General features: G+C 36.9%; 1 protein-coding gene across 1 annotated transcript; it reads left to right on the top strand.

Moving 5' to 3' along the window:
• Nucleotides 1-718: 718 nt before the first annotated feature.
• Nucleotides 719-21,891, top strand: LOC128013068 (brefeldin A-inhibited guanine nucleotide-exchange protein 1-like). The gene is made up of 12 exons (XM_052595795.1): nucleotides 719-828; nucleotides 7,924-8,080; nucleotides 8,166-8,312; nucleotides 9,487-9,666; nucleotides 9,781-9,834; nucleotides 13,859-14,126; nucleotides 15,586-15,696; nucleotides 16,463-16,653; nucleotides 19,505-19,638; nucleotides 20,793-21,027; nucleotides 21,349-21,448; nucleotides 21,538-21,891. Exons 1-12 carry the CDS (start codon nucleotides 719-721, stop codon nucleotides 21,888-21,890), a joined length of 2,040 nt encoding a protein of 679 aa, XP_052451755.1. The 3' UTR covers nucleotide 21,891.
• Nucleotides 21,892-22,137: the final 246 nt, after the last annotated feature.

Genomic DNA, 22,137 nt, shown 5'->3' on the forward strand with positions numbered 1-22,137 from the left:
TCCCAAACTCTTCTTGGGGTCGTTTGGTTGGCCCGTACGCTTACGTTTACGGGAGATGTCCTTGTAGACGGAACCAGCGGCAGACGGTAAACAGTAATTATGTTCCATAAATAAGTAACACAATCCACCATAAACGTGCAAGAAGTAAATAAGGAACTGCTTGAAGCAAGCTAGTGGTTTGCCGGACCCTAGACACTACTTGCGCATTTGTCCATGACACTGTTCTCATGTGGTTTCTACATCAGTAAAGGCTGTAACAAAGGGTAACTAACGTCATTGACAGGCGACTGCACTGCCCGTGTCACTGTTTAGAATGGGAATTTTCTCATAATTTACAAGTAGTTGAAAACATTAGAGATATTGTTAGTAATCAGCTGGACAAAATATATAACACTAGCCTAGTGGTTTTTGGAAATTTTACTGCAAATATCTTACAAATTGTAACTTTATTAAGTATCTTAAGTATTGTGTATCAATCCATGTACACAATACATATAGCACTCCCCTAGCATCCGGGTGAGTAGGGTACGCTGGCGCGTTCTGGCTGGCGCGTTCTGGCTGCCGCTCCTCTCTCTCTCTCTCCGCTGGGATGCAGCGTGCTTTCTTCATGTTTGCCGGGAAATTGTTTTTCTTGGTGTTGGCCTGGTTACTTTCTATCGGTTCTGTGGACTCACAGATAGGCTTATTGGGAGCTGATGCAGACGAGGCTTTAATGAACATGGCCTTACAGTACACCTCTCGCCAGCTCTTATCCTTGAAGCGGAATTACTATCTGTCGGGGGACACCTACGACTGCTGTGACAGGGCTGGATTACTGCGGCCCAAGCGGTATATTCATCGGAGCACAGGACGAAGCTACATCTCTTCCTCGTCATCTTCCATCCCAGTTTTGAACTGCCGACGAAGGACTACAAGACTGTCATCCTCCAGGGTTGATCTTACTAACTTTTCTGCTCTGCCGTATGAGCGGCAGTTCTGTGATGCGCCGTCTATAAGCCCTTTAAAAGCCGCGTTAACAACAAAGCTCTGTGAACAACAAAGCTCTATTACTGGCGTATTTTATCATGGACAATAAGCTGGACTTGTTTTTCATCACAGAAACATGGCACAAACAGGACGATGGTTTTCTTTGACTCCAGCGGGCTTTGGACTCATTGACGTTTCACGAACTACAGGTAGAGGTGGTGGTATTATAGTTCTTTACAAACTGCAATACAAGATTCACCCTGTGTCCGTTCCTCCTTTTAAAACAAGACATTCAAAAGTTTTAAATGTGTCGGATACTCACTCTGCTCTCCATTCTGCCATGGTCACTATCTACCGACCTCCTAAACTGAATAAGGACTTTCTGTCTGAGTTTGCTGATCTTCTTTCTATATTGTCTGTCAGATTTAAGAGAATTTTGATTCTGGGTGATTTTAACTTGCATGTAGATCAGAAAGCCTGTCTCTTGGCCAAGGATTTTCTATCACTCTTGGACTGTTTTAATTTTTCTCAGTTTGTTAATGTCCCCACTCACTGTAAAGGACACATGTTAGATTTAATTATTGCAAATGACTCATCTCTTTCTAATCTCTCTGTTGTGGATGCTGGATTTTCTGATCATCTAGCTATCTTTTTTAATATTGAGACATTTCAGTCTAGTAGAGAGACTTCACGAACTATTTCTTTCCGTAAATGGCAATCAATTGATCATGCTACCTTTGCAAACTCGATTGTCTCTTCTTTAGTTGACATGTCCAAGTTGGCTGTAAGGACATTATTGAATGCTAAAATTTTATCCTCAAGAGGAGCAGAAGACATCTTTGCACCCGTAAAAACACGTAATGTTTCATTTGCACAGTCAGCCCCCTGGAATAATGGTGACTTGCATATACAGAAGGCTGTGTGTCGGAAATTAGAGCGAAAATGGCGTCACTCTGGTTTAAATGTGTTCCACCAGGCATGGAAAGATTGCTTGTCAAACTACAGAGTAGCCATTGAAACTGCAAGATCTGCCTATTTCTCAAACATTATTGATAATAATCAAAGCAATCCCAGGAAGCTATTTCATACAATTAACAGTCTGCTTAAAGCAGATGGTGTCAGTTCTATGACTTTATCTGACGGGCTGTGTAATGAGTTTCTCAAATCTTTCAGTGAAAAAATTTACAATATTCGCACAAATATCCATTCCTTGAGGTCTGCAGATCTACCAGTTAATACTCCTAGGTTCTCTGGCATTCCTATATCCAAATTTACTTTATTACAACCTGAAATGCTCTGCAACCAGGTTTCTGGTATGAAAGCTACCACTTGCATACTTGATCCCATGCCTGGTAGCCTGTTTAAATCCTGTTTTGGTCCTTTATGTCCCTAAGTTCTTGCTATAATAAATGACTCTTTGTCAACTGGGGAGGTGCCAGCAGCACTTAAAACTGCTGCGGTTACTCCCGTTTTAAAAAAGCAAAACTCTGATGTGAAAAATCTGTCAAATTATCGCCCAATCTCAAATCTATAATTTCTGTCTAAAATCTTGGAGGGTGTGGTTGCAGCTCAATTAAACAAACACTTAATTGAAAATAAACTATTTGAGCCACACCGACTGCATCGGTGAAAGTCGCTAATAACTTACTAATTGCCTCCGAATCCGGCTCCACGTCCATTCTCATTCTCTTGGATCTCAGTTCAGCCTACGACACTATTGACCATGCCCTACTACTTAATCGCCTCTAACATGTATTTGGCTTGTCAGAGACTGTTCTTGACTGGTTCAAGTCCTATTTCACTGACCGTAGTCAATTTGTTTTTATGGGTGGTTATAGGTCCAAGGTTGGTTCTGTTCATACCGGTGTTCCACAAGGTTCAGTCTTGGGTCCTCTACTCTTTAGTATGTACATCCTTCCACTTGTTCAATTACTACAATCCCTCAACCTTAACTATCACTTTTATGCTGATGATACACAGATTTTTATCCATACTAGACCGGGTCAGCAAGTGAACATCGGGCATCTTTCTAACTGTATTGCTGAGATAAAGATTTGGATGTCCAATAATTTTCTTTCTCTAAACGGCTCAAAAACAGAAGTCATGCTCCTTGGATCTCCACATCAACTGCGAAAGGTTGGGTCTCCTACTCTGTCTGTTGATGGCTTTGCACTGGAGTTTAAGTCCAAATTAAAGAATTTGGGTGTCATATTTGACGCCACACTGTCATTTGAGCCTTTTGTCCAGAAAACAGTTAAGACATCGTTTTATCACCTCAGAAATATAGCCCGGCTACCACCTATGTTATCCTTTTCGGTAGCTGAGAAGTTGATTAACTCTTTTGTCTTTTTGCGCATTGACTACTGCAATGGTCTTCTAGATGGGGTATCTAAATCATCACTGGATAAATTGCAATATCTTCAAAATTCAGCTGCTAGAGTACTATCTGGGGTCAAGACCAGGGAGCATATAACTCCAGTCTTGGAGTCCCTGCACTGGCTACCTGTTAGGTACCGTATTGATTTTAAAATCCTTATGTTGGCCTATAAATCTCTACACAATCTGGCACCTGAGTATTTGACTGATTTATTAATCCCCTACACACCACGTCGCAATCTGCGCTCCTCTCAGAGTGGTCTATTGGTTGTTCCGAAGACACGGCTTCATACGTGGAGTGACCGAGCATTCTCTGTCTATGCTCCTAAGCTCTGGAATTCTCTCCCGGCCGACATCAGGGAAGGAAATTCATTAGTGACTTTTAAATCTCTTCTTAAAACATTTTATTTTAGGATTGCTTTTACATGAACTTGATTTTATGCGTTTATTTTCTTGTACTTACATTGCGTTTATTCATTTGCTGTTATGCTTGCATGTAAAGTGCTTTGAGAAAGCTACTTTTAAAGGCGCTATACAAAATAAATATATTATTATTATTATTATATTATGACCACAATAACTTTATATGCTTTTTTGTTTGTATTTAGATAAACTAGGTTATTTCCAAATCATCCAAGCGCCCGACTGATTTATAATATTTGATTATTATGACTAAGAAGTATTAAATTGTAAAGAAATTACAGATCCATCTTTGAAATCTGATTGGTGGATATCTTTTGACAACGTTTAATTCAGGTTTGAAAACAATTCATATCTAGCGCATGAGCCCAGAGAGATTTGTGAGTGCACAGGAGACAGTTAGAGCGTCCGGTATTGTGTGAAAGCAAAGGAAATCCTCGTTCGAGTGGATGCACAATAATGCGCTCTCGACATTTGTCATTAAAATAATGCCATTATAACATTTATTATAATGGTTTATGTGAAGATTGTTTTAAGTTCACTTAAATTAGAAGTTGTTATTTTTTAAAAGTCTAATAAATATTAAAATTGATATCTATGGTCAAATATTGGGGGGAAAAACTATTTAATTGAGACAGATCGGTAGTATTGGTATCAGTAGCTGCGTTTACATGGACCCTTCTAATCCGATCATAATAGGACTAGAAGCACAATCAGAATAAAAATGTCACATGTAAACACGTCAATTGTATTGAATTGGCTTGATCCGACTAAAATTTCGATCGGATGGTAAGGGGTGGTTTATCCCTTTTGTAATCCGAGCGAGAGAACATGTAAACACTTGTTCGGATTGAAAACCGAAACTGGAAAGTACTGCGCATACGCAGTGACGTAGAAATAGCGTAATGATGTATGACGCATGGAACTAGGTGAACGAAGTGTCATAAATAAGTGTCCTGTCATTATAAAGTCCCACCAGTCCTCGTTTAAGACTTTTACTACATTTTTTTTTTTTTTTTTTTTGCTAAAGTAAAGTTAAGCAGCACAACAGTTCATGTGCTGGTCGTCGCCTAATTAGGACCCGAAGTAGATAAATATAACGTGTGCTTTTTAAAACAGCAGCGGGAAACCGTATATTCATGCAGTGTGCGCATGTCAAAAGAGTAAATCCAATCAGAAGCTTGTGACATGTATACGCCCACGTCAACCCGATCACTTTATTTACCGTTCATGTAAACACTACGTTCGGATTCGTCAATCAGAATGAATTCATTCCGATGGAAGCAAAAAGTGTCCATGTAAACACACCTAGTGATTCTCGCTTTCAGCACACTCACTCTGCACACATTTATAGCGGAGATGTCTATGTAACATTACAATAAACACTAATAGACTTGTACCTGTTAACATATAAGCAAAGCTACACAAATTTCAACACATAACCATGCAAAGCCACGTAAAATATAGATGATATACACAGAAGTACGAGCTGGAAAATTCAGCTTTTTCTCTTGCCTCAGTCTTCCTTTTGTAAATGCATTACGGTTTTTACAAATTTAAGAACATTTGAATATATTTTCTGGGTAGCCACAAATGCTCTCCATAGATCTTAACTTGTATTGAATCTTTTAAAACGGCACTAGATGATTCTTTTCCTCAGATGTCTCATTGTTGTACGATGCCTATGGCGCTATTTGAGCTCTGCCTGATTAGCGACTTGGTTTAACTCTACTCTGGAGGGTTTGATTTGGTGAGCGCAGAGAGAGAAACAGTGAAAGTTCAGGCTAAATGAGAGATGTGTGTGAGGTAATCTCTGAGCCCGGCGGAGCTCTAGTATTTTCCCTCGTAGCCTGGCTACAGCTCAATTTATGTCAATTAAAAATATGAGCTGGCTAATCCCTCCATAGACCGATTAATGAGATTGAATGAAAGAGAAGTGAAGAGAGGAGAGGAGGGGTAGAGATCCGAGCCAATGGGAAGAGGTGTATTAGACTGTAGAAGCCTCCCGCTGACTCAGCCAGCTAACTCAGAGCCACAGCAACACAACACGGCTGCATATCAGTTAGTAGACATCTACCAATGGGAAAAGTGTGTACTTTTGAGTAATGTAGAGATTTGGGACTGTTTTTCCTACAGTATTTTGTTTTCTGTGTTAAGATTCGGCAAATGGTTCATTTGATTAAGAGCAAGTTTGCAACTTTGTTTTTTTTTGTGCTATCTGTTTGCTTTTGCATGCAGTTAGCAGGATGGATCGTACTTACTAAAATATGAGCTGCAGTCTTTTCATAAATAGGAACTGTGAATAAATTATCCTTTTAAAAATAGTTCCTTAAAATGAGGCTTGTGTTGGCTGTTCATATTTGCATACAATTAACTTGAAGGGATGATATACATGAAAATGTGAATTCTAGTAAATATGAATTGCGAATAAATGACTATTGATATTTTCAGTCTGAAAGATTTGCAAAATAGCCTTGTTTGTGAGTTAGCAGTCAGTCAGTGAATCATTCAGTGGCTTTTGTTTTGACTTTTTGTTTGCCCAGTGACCATGATTCAGCTTGACCTTGGTTCTTCTTACTGAGTCAATCAGAAAGATTTACAAAGCAGTCTTGTTTGTTTCAAACTCATTCAGTCAGTGAATCACTCCAAACATTATTGGGCAAGCTCGCAATTTGGGACACATTACAATACTTTGACCGATTCAGTCCATATGTCAGACTGATGGCTTCAGTGGTAGATTTGCCAAATGATTCATTTGAATCATTTATAGAACTATAAAGAACAGTGGTTTCAAGAGCATGTTCCCTCGTGAAATAGACAGCATTTTTGTGCTCTCTGTTTGTTTTTGTGGACAATTAGCTGGATAGATGATAGGTGCTAAAATATAAGCTGCAAATTTAGAATAAAAATGAATTGTGAATAAATGATCATTTTTTTTAATGAATCAGAATCACAAAACAGCTTTGCGTTTGTAATTAGCAGTTTGAATCAGACTCATTGAATCAGAAACTCATTCAGAGCAGTTAACAACAGTTGTGAGTCATTTTTCCAATTCAAATTTAACACAGCCGAGATTTGTAATAAATGAATAATGGGAATCTTAACAAAAAAAGCATGTGAGCTCCTGTTCCCCAAAGCGAAACATTATTTGGGTTTTAATGACATAATAGAACCATAATCGTCCATAATATACCTCACCACAATACTATCATATCTCATAAACTGTGTGATATGAATAGCGACTGCATCTTTCTCTTCCACGGCTTTGCTCTCTGTCACTTTCTCTTTTGGCAACACGTCCATTTAGTGCTCCACTTTATTCATCATCACTTTCTCTCTCTCTCTCTCTCTCTCTCTCTCTCTCTCTCTCTCTCTCTCTCTCTCTCTCTCTCTCTCCACTCAACTTCATTCTTTTTATCTCCCCCAACCTCTTCCCCATGTCCCACTGCACTCATCAAGTCGTCTTGCTGAAGGAAATCGTAAAGCTCGTCCTTGCTAACACACAGCAGTCTTGGCTTGGCCTGGCACCACTCCAGATCCGTTGCTCATCTCGAGCTGATACAGTGGCTGGATATTAAGCGAGAGTTGGCAGTCTAGGTCACATCCACTGCAGTGTGGATATATAAAAAGATTCAAGGGCTTTCCACCCCTGGCAGAACTAAAGGGTTTTTGTGTATAAAAAAAATAAAGAAAATGCAGTGTTTCACTGTAATTTAATGTAAGGCCCTTTGAAATCCATTTCATTTTTTCCAAAATCAGTTTTTTTCTGTTTCCATCTTTTTAGACTATTTTAATGGTAAATCAATAAGCATGTCTAATTAATTAAAATCGGAAAACTTACACAACAATCACAATTGTTTAGGCTAAGATTTTTAGGCTAAGTAAGTTTGACGTTGTATTTTGTTGAATTGCATTAAAGCAGTTGACGCCGAATTGCCACTAATTTTAAAAGTAATGCACAGGGCTTTTACAAGCTATTTAAAAGTGAAAGCAGAAAAAGAGGGAAAAAACTAAAACTAGCTAAAAACGAACAGTTGTTTTACAGGGAAATGCTGCTAATTTGAAAGTGAAAGTAAAATATGCACGCCGCTTTTACAAGCGATCTAAAATCTAAGGAAGGCTAGAAAAAGAGGAATAATCCAGGATAATTTTGTTTTGCAGCCCACCGGCTGGGGACAACAAGTCAAGTTCCAGTACTTTGCCGCCTATCAAATCCAAGACCAACTTCATTGAAGCAGATAAGTACTTCCTGCCGTTTGAGTTGGCCTGTCAGTCCAAATGTCCGCGCATCGTCATCACCTCTCTAGACTGTTTACAGGTCAGTGCCCTACAACACACTTGTGTCAGGATGCTTTTTATGATGAGGATGTCTCATTTCATGCGCTGTGTTTCTGATTTTTCAGAAACTCATAGCATATGGTCACCTAACGGGCAGCGCTCCAGACAACACCACCCCTGGAAAAAAGCTCATAGACAGGATCATAGAGACTATATGTGGCTGTTTCCAAGGACCGCAGACGGATGAAGGCGTCCTATTGCAAATTATAAAGGTCAAATATTTTTATATGAGATTGCGCATAAAAATGCAGAGCAAATAATGCCATGTTTTGGTTTGATTCAATTCAGAAATGCTCAGGGTAGGTTATTTGGGTGATGTTTATACAGGATCTTCAGTATTGCAGTATTAAACTACATAAAAGAAAGTAGACCAGAAATATATCTCTAATTAAATAATGATTTTAAATAATAATAATTGCATGACAAATTTCTTTGTTTTGACATTGTTTTAATAATTTGAAAATCCCTTTCTCATCATCATTTAGAATTGAATAGCATTTATTCTATGAAATGCTATAATAATTATTATTATTAAATTCTAATTTATTGCGACATTATACTTTAAAATTATGCATCAAAATAAACAAACTTAAACAATCAGTTGTTGTTCTACTACGTTTTAAAACAAAATATTTTAGGAAAAAAAACATGAAATATTTTCTGTAATCTCTCTCTCTCTCTCTCTCTCTCTCTCTCTCTCTCTCTCTCTCTATATATATATATATATATATATATATATATATATATATATAATTTTTTTTTTTTTTTTTTTTTTTTTTTTTTTTTTGCAAAACTGGTTGAAATATATCTTTCAGCTGCTAAATGGAAATTCTGTTTAATTATCTTTAATTTATTTAAATGCATTGGCAATTTTTAATAGGTTCTATTAATTCAGTGCTGATTTAATTTTAGTCTTTAGTCTTTGTCTTCAACAGTTTCCAGTTGTCTACCTAGTGTCCAAAAAACAAACAAACCGAATAATAATATACAAAAATGACAGAATTAACCACGAGCAAAATAAAGCAGTCTTTTTTCAGTTTGAGTATGTAGGTTGCTCTCTCTTGTTGTTTATGTAGAACTGCTCTAACCTGTAGTGCTCCGATTTCCATCGCGTCATTTGCCTGAGCTATTGTTTTACAAATCTCCTCGTGGAATGTGGAGTAGCAGGACAAGCACGGCTCCTGAGAGATGCTGACCTCTTTCATGCGGCCGCTTGTCGAGCCTAATCTGTTTGAACTTTACCAAGATTTCCACAGCTAAAGTAATAAATAACAACTCTCCTCCATATCGTCCGAATACTTTCCTAGGATTTGTGGCTACAGTTGTGTCTTAATGTCCTCTGTGGTTACATTTGTGTTTGTTTCTTTTTTACACCGGTCCCGACAGGCCTTGCTCACAGCCGTGACCTCGCAGCACATAGAGATCCACGAAGGTACGGTTCTCCAGGCCGTGAGAACGTGCTACAACATCTATCTGGCCAGTAAGAACCTCATCAACCAGACCACGGCCAAAGCCACCCTCACACAGATGCTGAATGTGATATTCGCCCGCATGGAGAACCAAGCAGTGAGTGCATTTGACCTTTCTCCTGTGGTAATATGGAGAAACGACACCTTGATCTAACATTTCTTCTTTCTTTTTGGTTGATGACTCTCCTCCTCCTTTCCCCTCAAAACATAGCTTACAAATCACAAGATCAGTTGGTCTTTGGCATCAAGAAAGCGAGATCGTCAGGTAAAGAGTGACAGGACTGCCTTGAAATGTGCTTGATCTGAAGTTTTCTCTGGTTTGTGTGCATCAGTTTCATCAATCACTCGCGCACTCTGTCTCTCTCTCTCCGATCTCTCGCAGACGTCTCGCTCCTGTCTGCTTGCCTTGGCTTCATTGCCTTCATTTTCTGCCTGCTGTCATCGCCTCCATTACAAATGACTTCCTTTCATCTGTCTTACCATGTTTACGTGTTGTGGAAGAGTGTGATTCCAGCAGCTCTCTCTCATTTGTAAGGCCACGTTTACACCTGGTAGTAACATCTGTCTCAGGTGCTTTGGACATACATTGTCAGTGAAAACAGCTGTTGACACCTGGTAGTAACGCCATTTGATTTATGCCTCCATTTGTTGCTCTATTCGACTTGGAATTATATTTAAGATATTGTTTAGCCTTTAACAATATCAGTATGATTTAAAAATTTCATATTTTTATCAAAAATAATGACATACATAAATAAATAAAGCATTAATACATTTTAAAATGAAATAATATTAACAATTTTATTGTTATTATTGTTGTGCCACTTAATATTATAGCGAAAATCATAATTTTTTTTCAAGAATTCTTCCTGAAAAGGCTCGAGAGAACAGCATGTATTGGAAATAAAATATTAGAAAGCTGAACAGAGCAACCAACATTTGATCAAATATTTGTTGTATTTTCAGAATGTTAAATCTGTATGTAAATGCAATGTAAATATACAAATCGATTTAAAATAATCAAGGTTTCCCCCATTTTTTTCACCGTATGAATAAAATAAAATATGTAATTATTTGTATTTATATGCACAGTCATTCATCATAAAATAATACAATGTTTATTATTATTTACAAATATTTTAAAAGAAACATTTTAATACATGCATTTTAATGCTCCATGGAGAATTCCACAACTATTTTCTGAAATAATAAGCAGTCATCGGATCTGAGTTTTGATGTTCCAGATGGGTATTGTTGTTCAGGACACGTTTTGCACTGAGGGATCAGATCAAAAAACATCATGGACCTTGTTTACGATCTCATTCAGTGTTGTCATTTGGGTTCCGATCATCCGAGATGGATGTTGAAACCAGGAGCAAACACCATGTGTCTGTACCTTTGTGGTTTAGGTAGCTGCATGTGGATGAGGACCGTGAGGTGCAGTTTAGATGTTTCACAGTTGCTGCATTAATCAAAAGGATGCCATTTGCAGTTTTGGCACAAGCAAAACACACTGTCATGCAGTTTTAGAAGTCCGGGCAGAGCATGACACATTCTGACGCGGCCAGACACACCATGCATAACTAATCAGCTGTACAATAATGAAGATTTGTGTCTGTTTTGACCAGTGTTAATTTCGTTGACTAAATATTTTCGTCATTATTTTCGTCACGAATATATTTTTGCGGACGAAAACGAAACGAAAACTAAAAAAGAAGGCACTGATGGAGACTAAAACTATGACTAAATTGATTGACATTATCGTCAACGAATAAAGGACGAGACGAAAATAGACTGTGACGAAAATCAAATCAGCAGACGGAAGAGATGCAGAGGAATGAACAAAAGAACCGGCAAAACGGAACAGGCGAGACTGCATGAGAGAAGAGAACCAATCCGAGCCTGACTTATTGAGACGTGAAGCAAAGGTTTTCAGTTTTTAAATGAGCTCCCGGGAAGTCGGCATTTTAGAGGTGATGTCTAAAAGAGCGACAAAATGTCCACAGCTCACTTCACGTTTGACGACGAACAAAACAAAACGAAGTGTAAAGCACGCGGAGCGCTCATTCGTGGCAAGAACACAACCAATTTGAAAAGACATTAACAGACGAGCCACCTGGACATTTTCTCAAATGTAATTTCACAACGATGTTCTTTTGTTTATTGAGCTAAGCAAAATTGGAAGACTGCAGTGTAGATGTTGTAGCATTAAATATTTCGAACTGAAAAGTACTGTAAAATAGCCCCTTCTTCAAGTTAGATGAGAGCACAACACTAATACGTAATATTATGATACATACATTTGATTAATACTAATGTTTAGTATATTTTATAATGTTCTACTTGTTGACAATATCACAAATATTTCTATATTAGTCATGTGAAACATGAATGTTCACATCCTATCATTATACATACTAATCTAGCAATATTGTAGTATTTAAAACATACAATATTGCTAGACAAATGAATACCTTATAAAATCTTATTACTTTTTTTATCCACCCAACTTATTAAATATTTACTTTAAATGTATGCACTTATTGTTCAGCTCAGCTGTAAGCTTTAAGGTCCTGGACCTAACTTTATTTTTCTTTTATTGATGGTCAATTGGCAGCTAGTTATTGTTTACATTATCATGACAGTGTTTGTTGCTGCATAAAAGCTTTTGAATCGAAATAAAGACACAGTTGTGTTGAAATAAAGTTGAATTTGTCTTTTATATATTTTGGTTAAGTTTGTTTCCTATACCAGCTGTAAAAAAATTGTCTAGTAAATCTGTTATTGATTTTAGTCTTATTTTAGTCGACTAAAATACCAAGCAATTTTAGTCGACTAAAATAAGACTAAAATTAAAACAAATCAGATGACTAAAACTTGACTAAAACTAAAAAGAATTATAGTCAAAAGACTAAGACTAAAACTAAATTAAAATTTCGTGTCAAAATTAACACTGGTTTTGACCACACGGACCAGGCCATATTAGACCACCTGAATTCAGTCGAAAGCTCTACAGAATGGACGTCTTTGTCCATCATACTTTAATAATAAACCCGTTACATTAAATGGGTAATAGATAAAGGCAGTGTATTCACCAGTCTGATTGCTAAATAAGGTTGTTTAATGTTTCCCTATATGTTACAAATAGAATTGTTTTATTTATTTAATTTATAAATCAAATCTAGTCGGTATGTTTAACAAAAGTATCTGGGAGAATTTACTCTGTTGAGATGGATTTTTTATATTTGTTTTATTTTTGTTTTTATCTTACGGATTACAAATATAATGTATAATTCATTAAAAATATTTGTAAATGTTAAATATTTAAATTGAATGATTCAATCCATAGTTTTGAATGATTGAATCCATAGTTTCATTGTATGAGTTGGTAGGACTTAATGTTATTTACATTTAAGGTGTTGTACCAAATTTATTTATTATTTAATTTATTTATTTCATAAATTATAACTATAATTTTAAATATATAAAATGATATTATGTTAATTGCAAATTGTATATATTGAATTATTAAATCTATTAACAAACCTAGCTTAATCAGTTGTATCTCCCAAGGTATTGGTTTACTTTTATTAGTTTTGATTTACTAAGTATGAGATGCTGGTGTTGTATCAGAGCTTTTTATTTATTTGATATTTTCTCATTTACAGCCATATTTTTCTTTTATCAGTTGCCACGCCCAATTTATTTATTTTTTTTCCCGTGATGTCATATTTAGACCATTTGAACCAAGTGTGATTTTTGACATATTTGTTGTCTTGAAACAAAACATGCAGATCATAAACGATTTTGGATTGACTTTCCTTGTGTATACAGTATCTTTTCTGTTGTTCCACAGAAGAAACATGTCAAAAAGGTTGAAAACTTCATGGGAATGAGTAAATGATGACAGAATTTTTGTTTTCGAGTAAACCACCCCTTTAAGAGTCATACACTTATCCTGCTTAAAAAAACACACCAATGTAAGCATGTGTATAGACCGGAATGTCATTCTAGGTGCACGTAGTCTAACCACCATCTGTCTCTATGAGCACAGACATTGTCTTCATATACAGTAAGATGCTATAAGATCCTGGTCTTGTGTTGCTTTTTGTTTCAAAGAACGGGAACCGTCTGTATTCCTAAACATAATCATTTGCCTCCCGTTCAGAGAAATGGATGTACATCAGCTTGGCTTTGGGCTCCCGGCTGCCCCGGAGGGAACATGAGTGTGTAAACTAACCCTGATACATGTTTAAAATGAATTGACTTTGTGTGTATGTGTGTTCCAGCTGCAGGAAGCCAAGCAGATGGAGAGAGAAAGGCACAGGCAGCATTCTCCAGTCAGCCAGCAAGAACCAGAGTCTCCTGGACAGCGGCACACTGACACCCCCGGCAAAAGCCTGCCCTCGGAGGCCAACGGTGGACCGGGAAACCAGGGCAGCAAGGTCGAGCAGGGATCCCCACTGTACGAGAGTCCCGAACCAGAGAACGGCACGGACTTCTGCCCTGCGGAGAATGAGCAAACCGAGGCAGACCAGGCTACTGCTGCTGCGCAAAGTAAAGAGAAGCGCGCAAACATGCAGAGATTAATTTAGCTTTAGGGCTCCATGTTTATGTAAATGGTTATGCTAATTTCTCTAAATGACTCTAGACACCAGTGGAATATTCTAGGAGAGTGCTTTTCGTTATTGCCTCAGTTCACCAGACTGAAAATGTAAAGTATAAGGTGTATTTAGGATGTATTCACAAAGATTTGTATTTTCTGTTTAAAGATTTATTCTTTATAAAATAATAAGATCATTAAAATCATCTTTGGTGCTCACATGGCATTAAATTATACTATAAAATTAATTGTAGTGTTCCTGTAGCTCAATTGGTAGAGCATTGCAATTAATATGTTAAATGATATGTTAAAATTGATAGCCTGAATGCACTGTAAGTCGCTTTGGATAAAAGCGTTTGCTAAATGCATTAATTTAATTTAATTTAATTTTTTTTTTTTTTTTTTTACAATTTTAAAGATAACATGAAAATCATTTTTGTCATTATTTACTCACTCTCATGTCATTTTTAACCCAATAAGATATTGGTTAATCTTTGAACCACAAATTAAGATATTTATATTAAAATCTTAGAGGTTTCTGTCCCTCCGTTGAAGAATCCAGGTAAACAAAATGTAGAAGATCCAAAAAGGTCCAAATGAATCCATATAAATTGAGTGACTTAATCCAAGTTTTATACAGAGATGTAATAACTTTATACTATGATTTATACAGATTTAATGTAATGTTTTATGTGTTTATAGGTAAATAAAAGCCTAAATTAAATCAGTTCATCATATTAAGTGATCACATATTTGTACAAGATGAGAATTAAACTACTAGATTTATATGGATTTGGTTTATGATGCCTTTGCGACCTTGTTGGATTTTCTACATTTTGCTTACTTGGATTTTCAATAGAGAGACAGAAACCTTGTTACAAATATCTTACGTTGTGTTTTGAAGATTAACAAAAGTCTTATTGGTTTGAGATTACATGAGGGTGAGTTAACAATGACAGAATATTCATCTTTGGGTGAAATATCCCTTTAAGTTAATAAAATCACTAATTTTAGTTGGTTAACCTCCTCCTCCCAACACTGCTAGACACACACAAGCATTTCTGATTCCTAGTCATTATTAGTTAATCAATCGTGTATTCAGGCTTGACATCAGAACAGATGAGACATCTTTTAATGATGTGTTCTAATGTTCTGATGACATTATTGGAAAACTGTGTCAGTGTCTCTGAGTCTTACATAAGTTTAATTGCACCGCTTTCCATCAGAACATCACCCAGTTACAGGCAGTATGGAGTCCCCTCTTAATAACACTTATTAAAGTTAAATTGGGAAAATGATAACGTGGATTAAATGTGACTACAGAGCGTGCTTGGAGGGAAAATCCTCCTATCACACAATGAATGACTGACTAGACAGAATTAGATGCTTTAACATAGTTCTCTGTCTTTTTAGGTGCGGCAGAGCATGACAAAGAAGCAACCGAGGAAGAAGAAAACTACGAAGAGAAGGCGCAGGAGATTGTACAGAGCATTTTGCAAGAAGTCGTGAACACAATTGCTGGAGGTGAGTTATATTCATCAGCCCCCCCAAAAAAATTTTTTTTTTTTATTTATGTGTATGTAATAGGTATGGTAATTGCGTTTTTTGCAAGTTTACTTGCAAATGTGAGTTATAAATTAAAAATGGCAATATATAAACTTTATTACACCAATTTGCGAAATAAGAATTGTGAGATATAAACTTCCAAGTCTTTTTTTAGTTATAAATATTGAATATAAGAATAGTGGAAAAAGTCAGAATTGCAAGGAAAAAGTCAGAGCTGCAAAATATGAACTTCGCAATTGCGAGAAAAGTCAGAATTGTTAGATGTAAACTAAAAAAAGATTTTTATCTCACAATTGTGAGTTTATAGCATTCTGATTTTATATCTCACACTTGCTAGTTTGAATCATGCGGTTCTAAGGAAAATTCATTTCTAAGAATTCACATTTTGAGAAAGAAGTCAGAATTGCGAGAAAGAAGTCAGAATTGTCAGACCAAAAGTTGCAATTACCTTTTTTTATTATTTATTCAGTGACGGAAGCAGGCTTCCATAGTTTTCTATTTTAATATATTTTAAAATATTATTTATTCCTGTGATTCAGCAACCATTACCCGAGTCTTTAGTGTGACATGGTCCTTCAGAAATAATTCTGAAGTTTTTTGGTGAACTGTCCCTTTAAGGAAGCAAATCTTATGTTATTAAATGACTGCTCTAGTGGTGGTTTGATGTTGATAGTGATACACTTTAAACCAGGACCTAGCCTGAAGGCTGTTTTTCTGTGTTCAGATGTTAAGGAAAGCCGTGAGGGCGAGGCTGAGCCAGCTGAGGGCATTCCAAACTCTCTGGAAGAGGAGGGAGGGTTGGGCAGCGACAACGAAAATGTTCACGCCAACAGCATCCCTGGCACGCCCATCTCTGCGAGCTTCACTCCGTCCCTACCCGACGACAGGCTGTCTGTCTCCTCCAATGACACTCAGGTACCGGCTTCCACTTCTGCTATGAATGGGGAAAACAAGTAAAACGGCTCCTTGTTTACACGTGTAATTGTTTTGACAGGATTGTTTATCCAGAACTGACTTCATTGATTTAACAGTTGAATTCTTCAAAATTAAATTTTAGGGCTTGTTTGCGATGTCACAAACCATGATACCCTCATTTCTCTCAAGTGTTTTGCTATAATAACAAACTGCTTCTTGTGAAATGTTTTGTAAAAAAGCAGTTCTCCCTCATCTTTTTGAATGAGCAGCTAGAAGTAGTAAAGCATGGACTCTTAGAAATAAAGAGTCCCAGTTTTTTTTTTTTTTTTTTAAATGTTTAAAGCCCTACGTTATACTTTAAATCTTCTTCTTTCTTTTTTCCTGTTTCTTTGCTTACACAGTAAACTGTATCTGGCCTTTAATTCAACACAATTGTATCTTCTCTTTAGGTCACCCCAACACAAGAAGGAAAGAATAAGAAAATTATTTAACACAGTGTTTCTCAACTGGTGGGTCGCAACGAAAAAGTGGGTCGCAAGACCGTTCTGAATGGGTCGCGGAGTGTACAGTAAAAGAAACATCATCAGCAACAACAAAAACGTAATTCTAAAATGTTTTTCTGATGCGAGACTTTTATTTTGAAAGACATGACGTAACGTGAAAACTGTTGACACTTCTGTTAGACACATTTTACGTAAAGCTTGCCTGAGAAAAACGCACTGTCCTGATTCAATATCTGTGATCGGATGAGATTTTGTCAGGCTTAATGTCAGTTTCATTATTCTGCTGTATTTACTTAACTTGTTACGAAAAAGAAAAGTCTCTCACCTCAGAAAAACAAACTATCATGTCCTGTCAGACATTATACTGTGCTTGTAGCATGCACTCTTCAATTGCACGTGCAATGCGGCGGTGCAAGCTGTTTATGACTTAACTAAAGCGCAAAAGAAACTATGAGTATGCAACGTGTGAAATAAATGTAAAGTACCAATAAATCACTTAACTGGTACTGCGTGTGTTAGCTGGGAAGGATTTTACATAAATTTATGAAAAAATAGGATGCGGCTTGATGACCATCGGAAAATGTGGGTCCCATGGACAAACCAGTTGAGAACCGCTGATTTAACACATTCAGTATAATATTGTCACAATCTTGTTATTGTCTTTCTTTAAACACAATATTATCATACCAGCAAAATCCAATATCGATTGACATCTGATTAATATTGTATTGATATTTAATTGCATAAACCAATTTCAATACTTAGGTATATGTTGAATAAAACATAAGTCCCGAATATTTAAAATTTGCATTTACCCATTTTTTTTAGGTCGACCGATGCCGATATTTAGAGATCAAGGAGCCGATGGCTGATATACTGTATGATGCCAATTTTTTTGGCCGATTTTATTTCGTTTTCCATTAGGGCTGCACGATATTGGGAAAAAATGACATTGCGATATTTTATTTTTCTGCGATATATATTGCGATATTTTTCTTACAAACAAAAATGGGGTAAGCACATCGTGTCAATTGATTAATATGCGCGAGGGAGAGAGAGCAAGACAGTGCTCGTGTTGTTTGAAGACAGCGCTCGTGTTGTTTGAAGACAGCGCTTGTGTTGTTTGAAGACAGCGCTCGTGTTGTTTGAAGACAGCGCGCGCTCTCTCTCTCTCTGTCTCTCTCTCATGCGCGCTCTCTCTCTCTGTCTCTCTCACGTGCTCTCTCTCTCTGCCCTGTTAAACTTGCATGTATTTTTCAGTCCTGTCAATGAAAAACTTTCACTCTATGATGGTTAAGCTGTGCAATTAATCCGCGAATCACATTCGTCAAGGGCCGGGGAGTAGCTGGCCCGTACAGTTAATGAATAACAGATCAACTACGACAGCCTACATCGCACATCCTGCGATGTGACTTCCATGGATTCGTACATCGCGATATAGATGCTTAAAGGACACATCGTGCAGCCCTATTTCCCATTCATATTATAAAAGCGAGTTTGAGCGAATTATTATTGCAGGGTACAAAATAGTAATAGTAGTAGTAGCCCAATTTGGAATAACAATGCATGTCTCAAAACAGTTTTGAAGCATGCTTTTTGATAATATTTACTGACAGTCACCAGTGTTTCCCACAGACTGCAAATTAAGTCTCTGCCAGCAGGAGGTGCTGTTGGAGCAGACGTGTAGTGCTTGTTTTATTCAACAAAGTATAAGCCTTTTGGGAAATCTATTTGTTGCAGTCAGTTTTGATATAGTGACAAGCCGTCACAAATAACTCAATGTATAGGAAACACTGGATACTGCTAGAAGTCAAATGGCCAAAGTGATAACAAAAATAAAAAATTTCACACACAGGACAGAGCCTGCTGCTCATAACTGTTTAAGAGTGCACTGGCCACGAGCGATGAAATTTTGGAGGATATTTTCATACCTACACACATTTCATTAACATGCATGTTATAATCAGCCCAGAAGATTTGTCAGTGTGTGCCAGTTTAATAAAATAAAATAATCTGAAATACATGTTTTATTTTAAGATGGAATGGGTTTGTTCTGTATGAACATACAGGATTCATTTTATTTGTGTTGGTAGTAAAGTTCTTAAATTGGATTTTAAAAACTCTGCAGAAATCCTATTATTAAATTTTCATATATTAATTTAAGTGTCATAAGTGTCCAAATATTTTTTGGGGGCAGTTGTATATGCTTAATGGACCCTAACGCCAATTTTATGGCTTGTTCGTTTTTTTTATGGTTGATGCATGTTATGTGCTATAGATGATGATTCATATTCCTGGCAGTTAAATTTGTCTACTGTAAGATTCTAAAATGAGCATTTCTCCCACAGGAATCGGTAGCTACCACTGGTCCAGCACCAGGTGCAAAGTTTTCCCACATTCTCCAGAAGGATGCATTCTTGGTATTCCGTTCACTCTGCAAGCTCTCCATGAAGCCCCTTTCAGATGGTCCCCCTGATCCGAAGTAAGCTCATCTTTCTAAAACAAACAAACATCTGACTGTATACAATATGAATTGTTCATTTGTTGTGACAAATGTCGTGCCAAAAATAACACTAATATTCTCCAGTCTTAATCCGATTGAGTTTGATGTGGTTATATCCTAATCTGAGATCTGTGGTTGTAGATATTTTGGATCGAGAGTGTTGAAGGCATCAGTCTGCATTGCACAGAGTAGAATTGTCTGTGGTTTTATCAGCTGCTGTCTCATAACAGGTGAATAAGGCTGTCAGAGGGCAAGAGAGATGTTCCTTCCCTGTCATTTGAAGAGAAAGAGAGACATTCATTCTGGTGTGTCTTGAGAGGCAGTGAGGCAGGAAGCTTGTTTCAGTGTTATTGATCACTCTTTGTCAAATGGACTGAGACCTGTTGACCTCTCTTGATTTACAGCAGGACTGTATTTATCAGTGGTGCGTACTAAGGCACTAATCATAGATGGAGGTTAGGGACATGAATGATGCCTCAGATCATGGAGTTTGCTGAGGAGAGGTTGTTTTTTTTTGTTGAATTTTTTTAATTACTTTTTTTTAATGATTGAATTAGAAGACAATAAAATGGACTTTCATTGAAGGATCTTTAAGAAGCCACTTAGCAACTGTCTACAGCACATGAAGTGCCCTGACAACCGTCCAGAAAATTACAGTTAATACAGGTTTGGGAGCTGTTTCTGTAAAATGCCTTTGGATTCTGTTGCTGCAAAGTTTTGAGAATTATTATATTAATATTGAATTTAATACTTAATAATTGAATTAATTTAGATGAGATATTTTAATTAAAGTGTGTAGTTGTTGCATTTGTTGCATCAGCAGAAAACCATCATCCAGTGTTATTTTAATATTATGTATATGCTATTATTGAATTAGATTTTTTTTACATTTAGCTTTTATTTTTCAGTTTTCAGATTTTTTCTACATACATATATATACATACATTCTATGTACATATATATATATATATATATGTATGTCTTCTTTGGCCATGTCAGTTTTCACACCATTAAGGGAAAAGTTAACTGATTCTTCTTTACTGAGTTTAATTTGGCCTTGGCATGGGTATTTTATATGGAATGAGTATTAAATATATTGTTTTATTCACCTAAGATTCCTCAACTTCCTCCAGATCCCATGAGCTGCGGTCCAAGGTCCTCTCGCTGCAGCTTCTCCTGTCCATCCTGCAGAACGCTGGGCCCATCTTCAAAACCAACGAGATGTTCATCAACGCCATCAAGCAGTACCTGTGCGTAGCGCTGTCTAAAAACGGCGTCTCGTCTGTCCCTGAGGTGTTCGACCTGTCGCTGTCCATCTTCCTCACCCTCCTGTCTAACTTCAAGACACATCTCAAGATGCAAATCGAGGTGCCTGAACTCAGTTTCCCCCGAATCGCGATGTGTTTGCGCATCTTGCTCTGATGGCGTCAGTCTGTGGAGCATCTAGCTGACAGAGTGGATTTATTTAAGCTGTGGTTTAAGATGAAAGCTTGTCATTCTGCCTCAGCCTGTCTCTTTGTGTGTGTGTGTGTGTCTCATACCAGATGAGTGTGTTATGATTTATTGTGTAGTATTGTGTATCTTGGCAACCCCATATATTGTTGAAAAATCATTATTGTTTTGTTGGTTATGAATTTGAATGAGGTAAAAAAAAAAAAAAATTGACAATTAAAGTTTTTCTCTCCTCAGGTGTTTTTCAAAGAGATTTTTCTTTATATTCTGGAAACGTCCACAAGCTCGTATGACCACAAGTGGATGGTCATTCAAACCCTCACTAGAATATGTGCTGGTATGAAAGTTTTCCTTTACCATCTCACTTTCAAATATATATAAGAGAGTGTTTCTACAAGTTATTCTATGTTATTTCTACTCTCACAGATGCGCAGAGTGTGGTAGATATCTATGTTAATTATGATTGTGACCTGAATGCTGCTAATATTTTCGAGAGGCTGGTGAATGACCTCTCAAAGATTGCACAAGGACGAGGAGGCCATGAACTGGGTACAACCCCACTTCAGGTAAACACACTGTCCTTAAACGGATTGGTTGATGCAGATATTGTCATCACTTACACACCCTTATTCCCTTATTATGTTCATGAGCTCATAAAAAGACATTTGAAGTGCTCTTTCCCGTATAAAATCATATTGTGTGCATTGGCACTCAAACAAGGACACATTAAATTAATCAAACGTGGCAGTAAAGACATGTGGATAATATGTAATCCATAAAAACGTATATTACCTAATCCAGATTACATGTAATCAGTTACTACCCAGCACTGTCTATACTGTATATATTTGTACATTTTATTTATTTAAAAGGAACATATGGCACAGGAATCTGGTATGAACTACTTTTACGATGCTGTTGTTCTTTTTGTAGTTTAAATCTTCTTCAAGTGTCTTTTTTTTCCCTTTAAAATGTTTGATTTGTCTTCTCCTCCCCCTTGCTTTTTCTTTTATTTTTTTGATTTGG

Source organism: Carassius gibelio, chromosome B24 (genome assembly GCF_023724105.1).
Source record: "Carassius gibelio isolate Cgi1373 ecotype wild population from Czech Republic chromosome B24, carGib1.2-hapl.c, whole genome shotgun sequence".
NCBI classification, from domain to species: Eukaryota; Metazoa; Chordata; class Actinopteri; order Cypriniformes; family Cyprinidae; genus Carassius; species Carassius gibelio.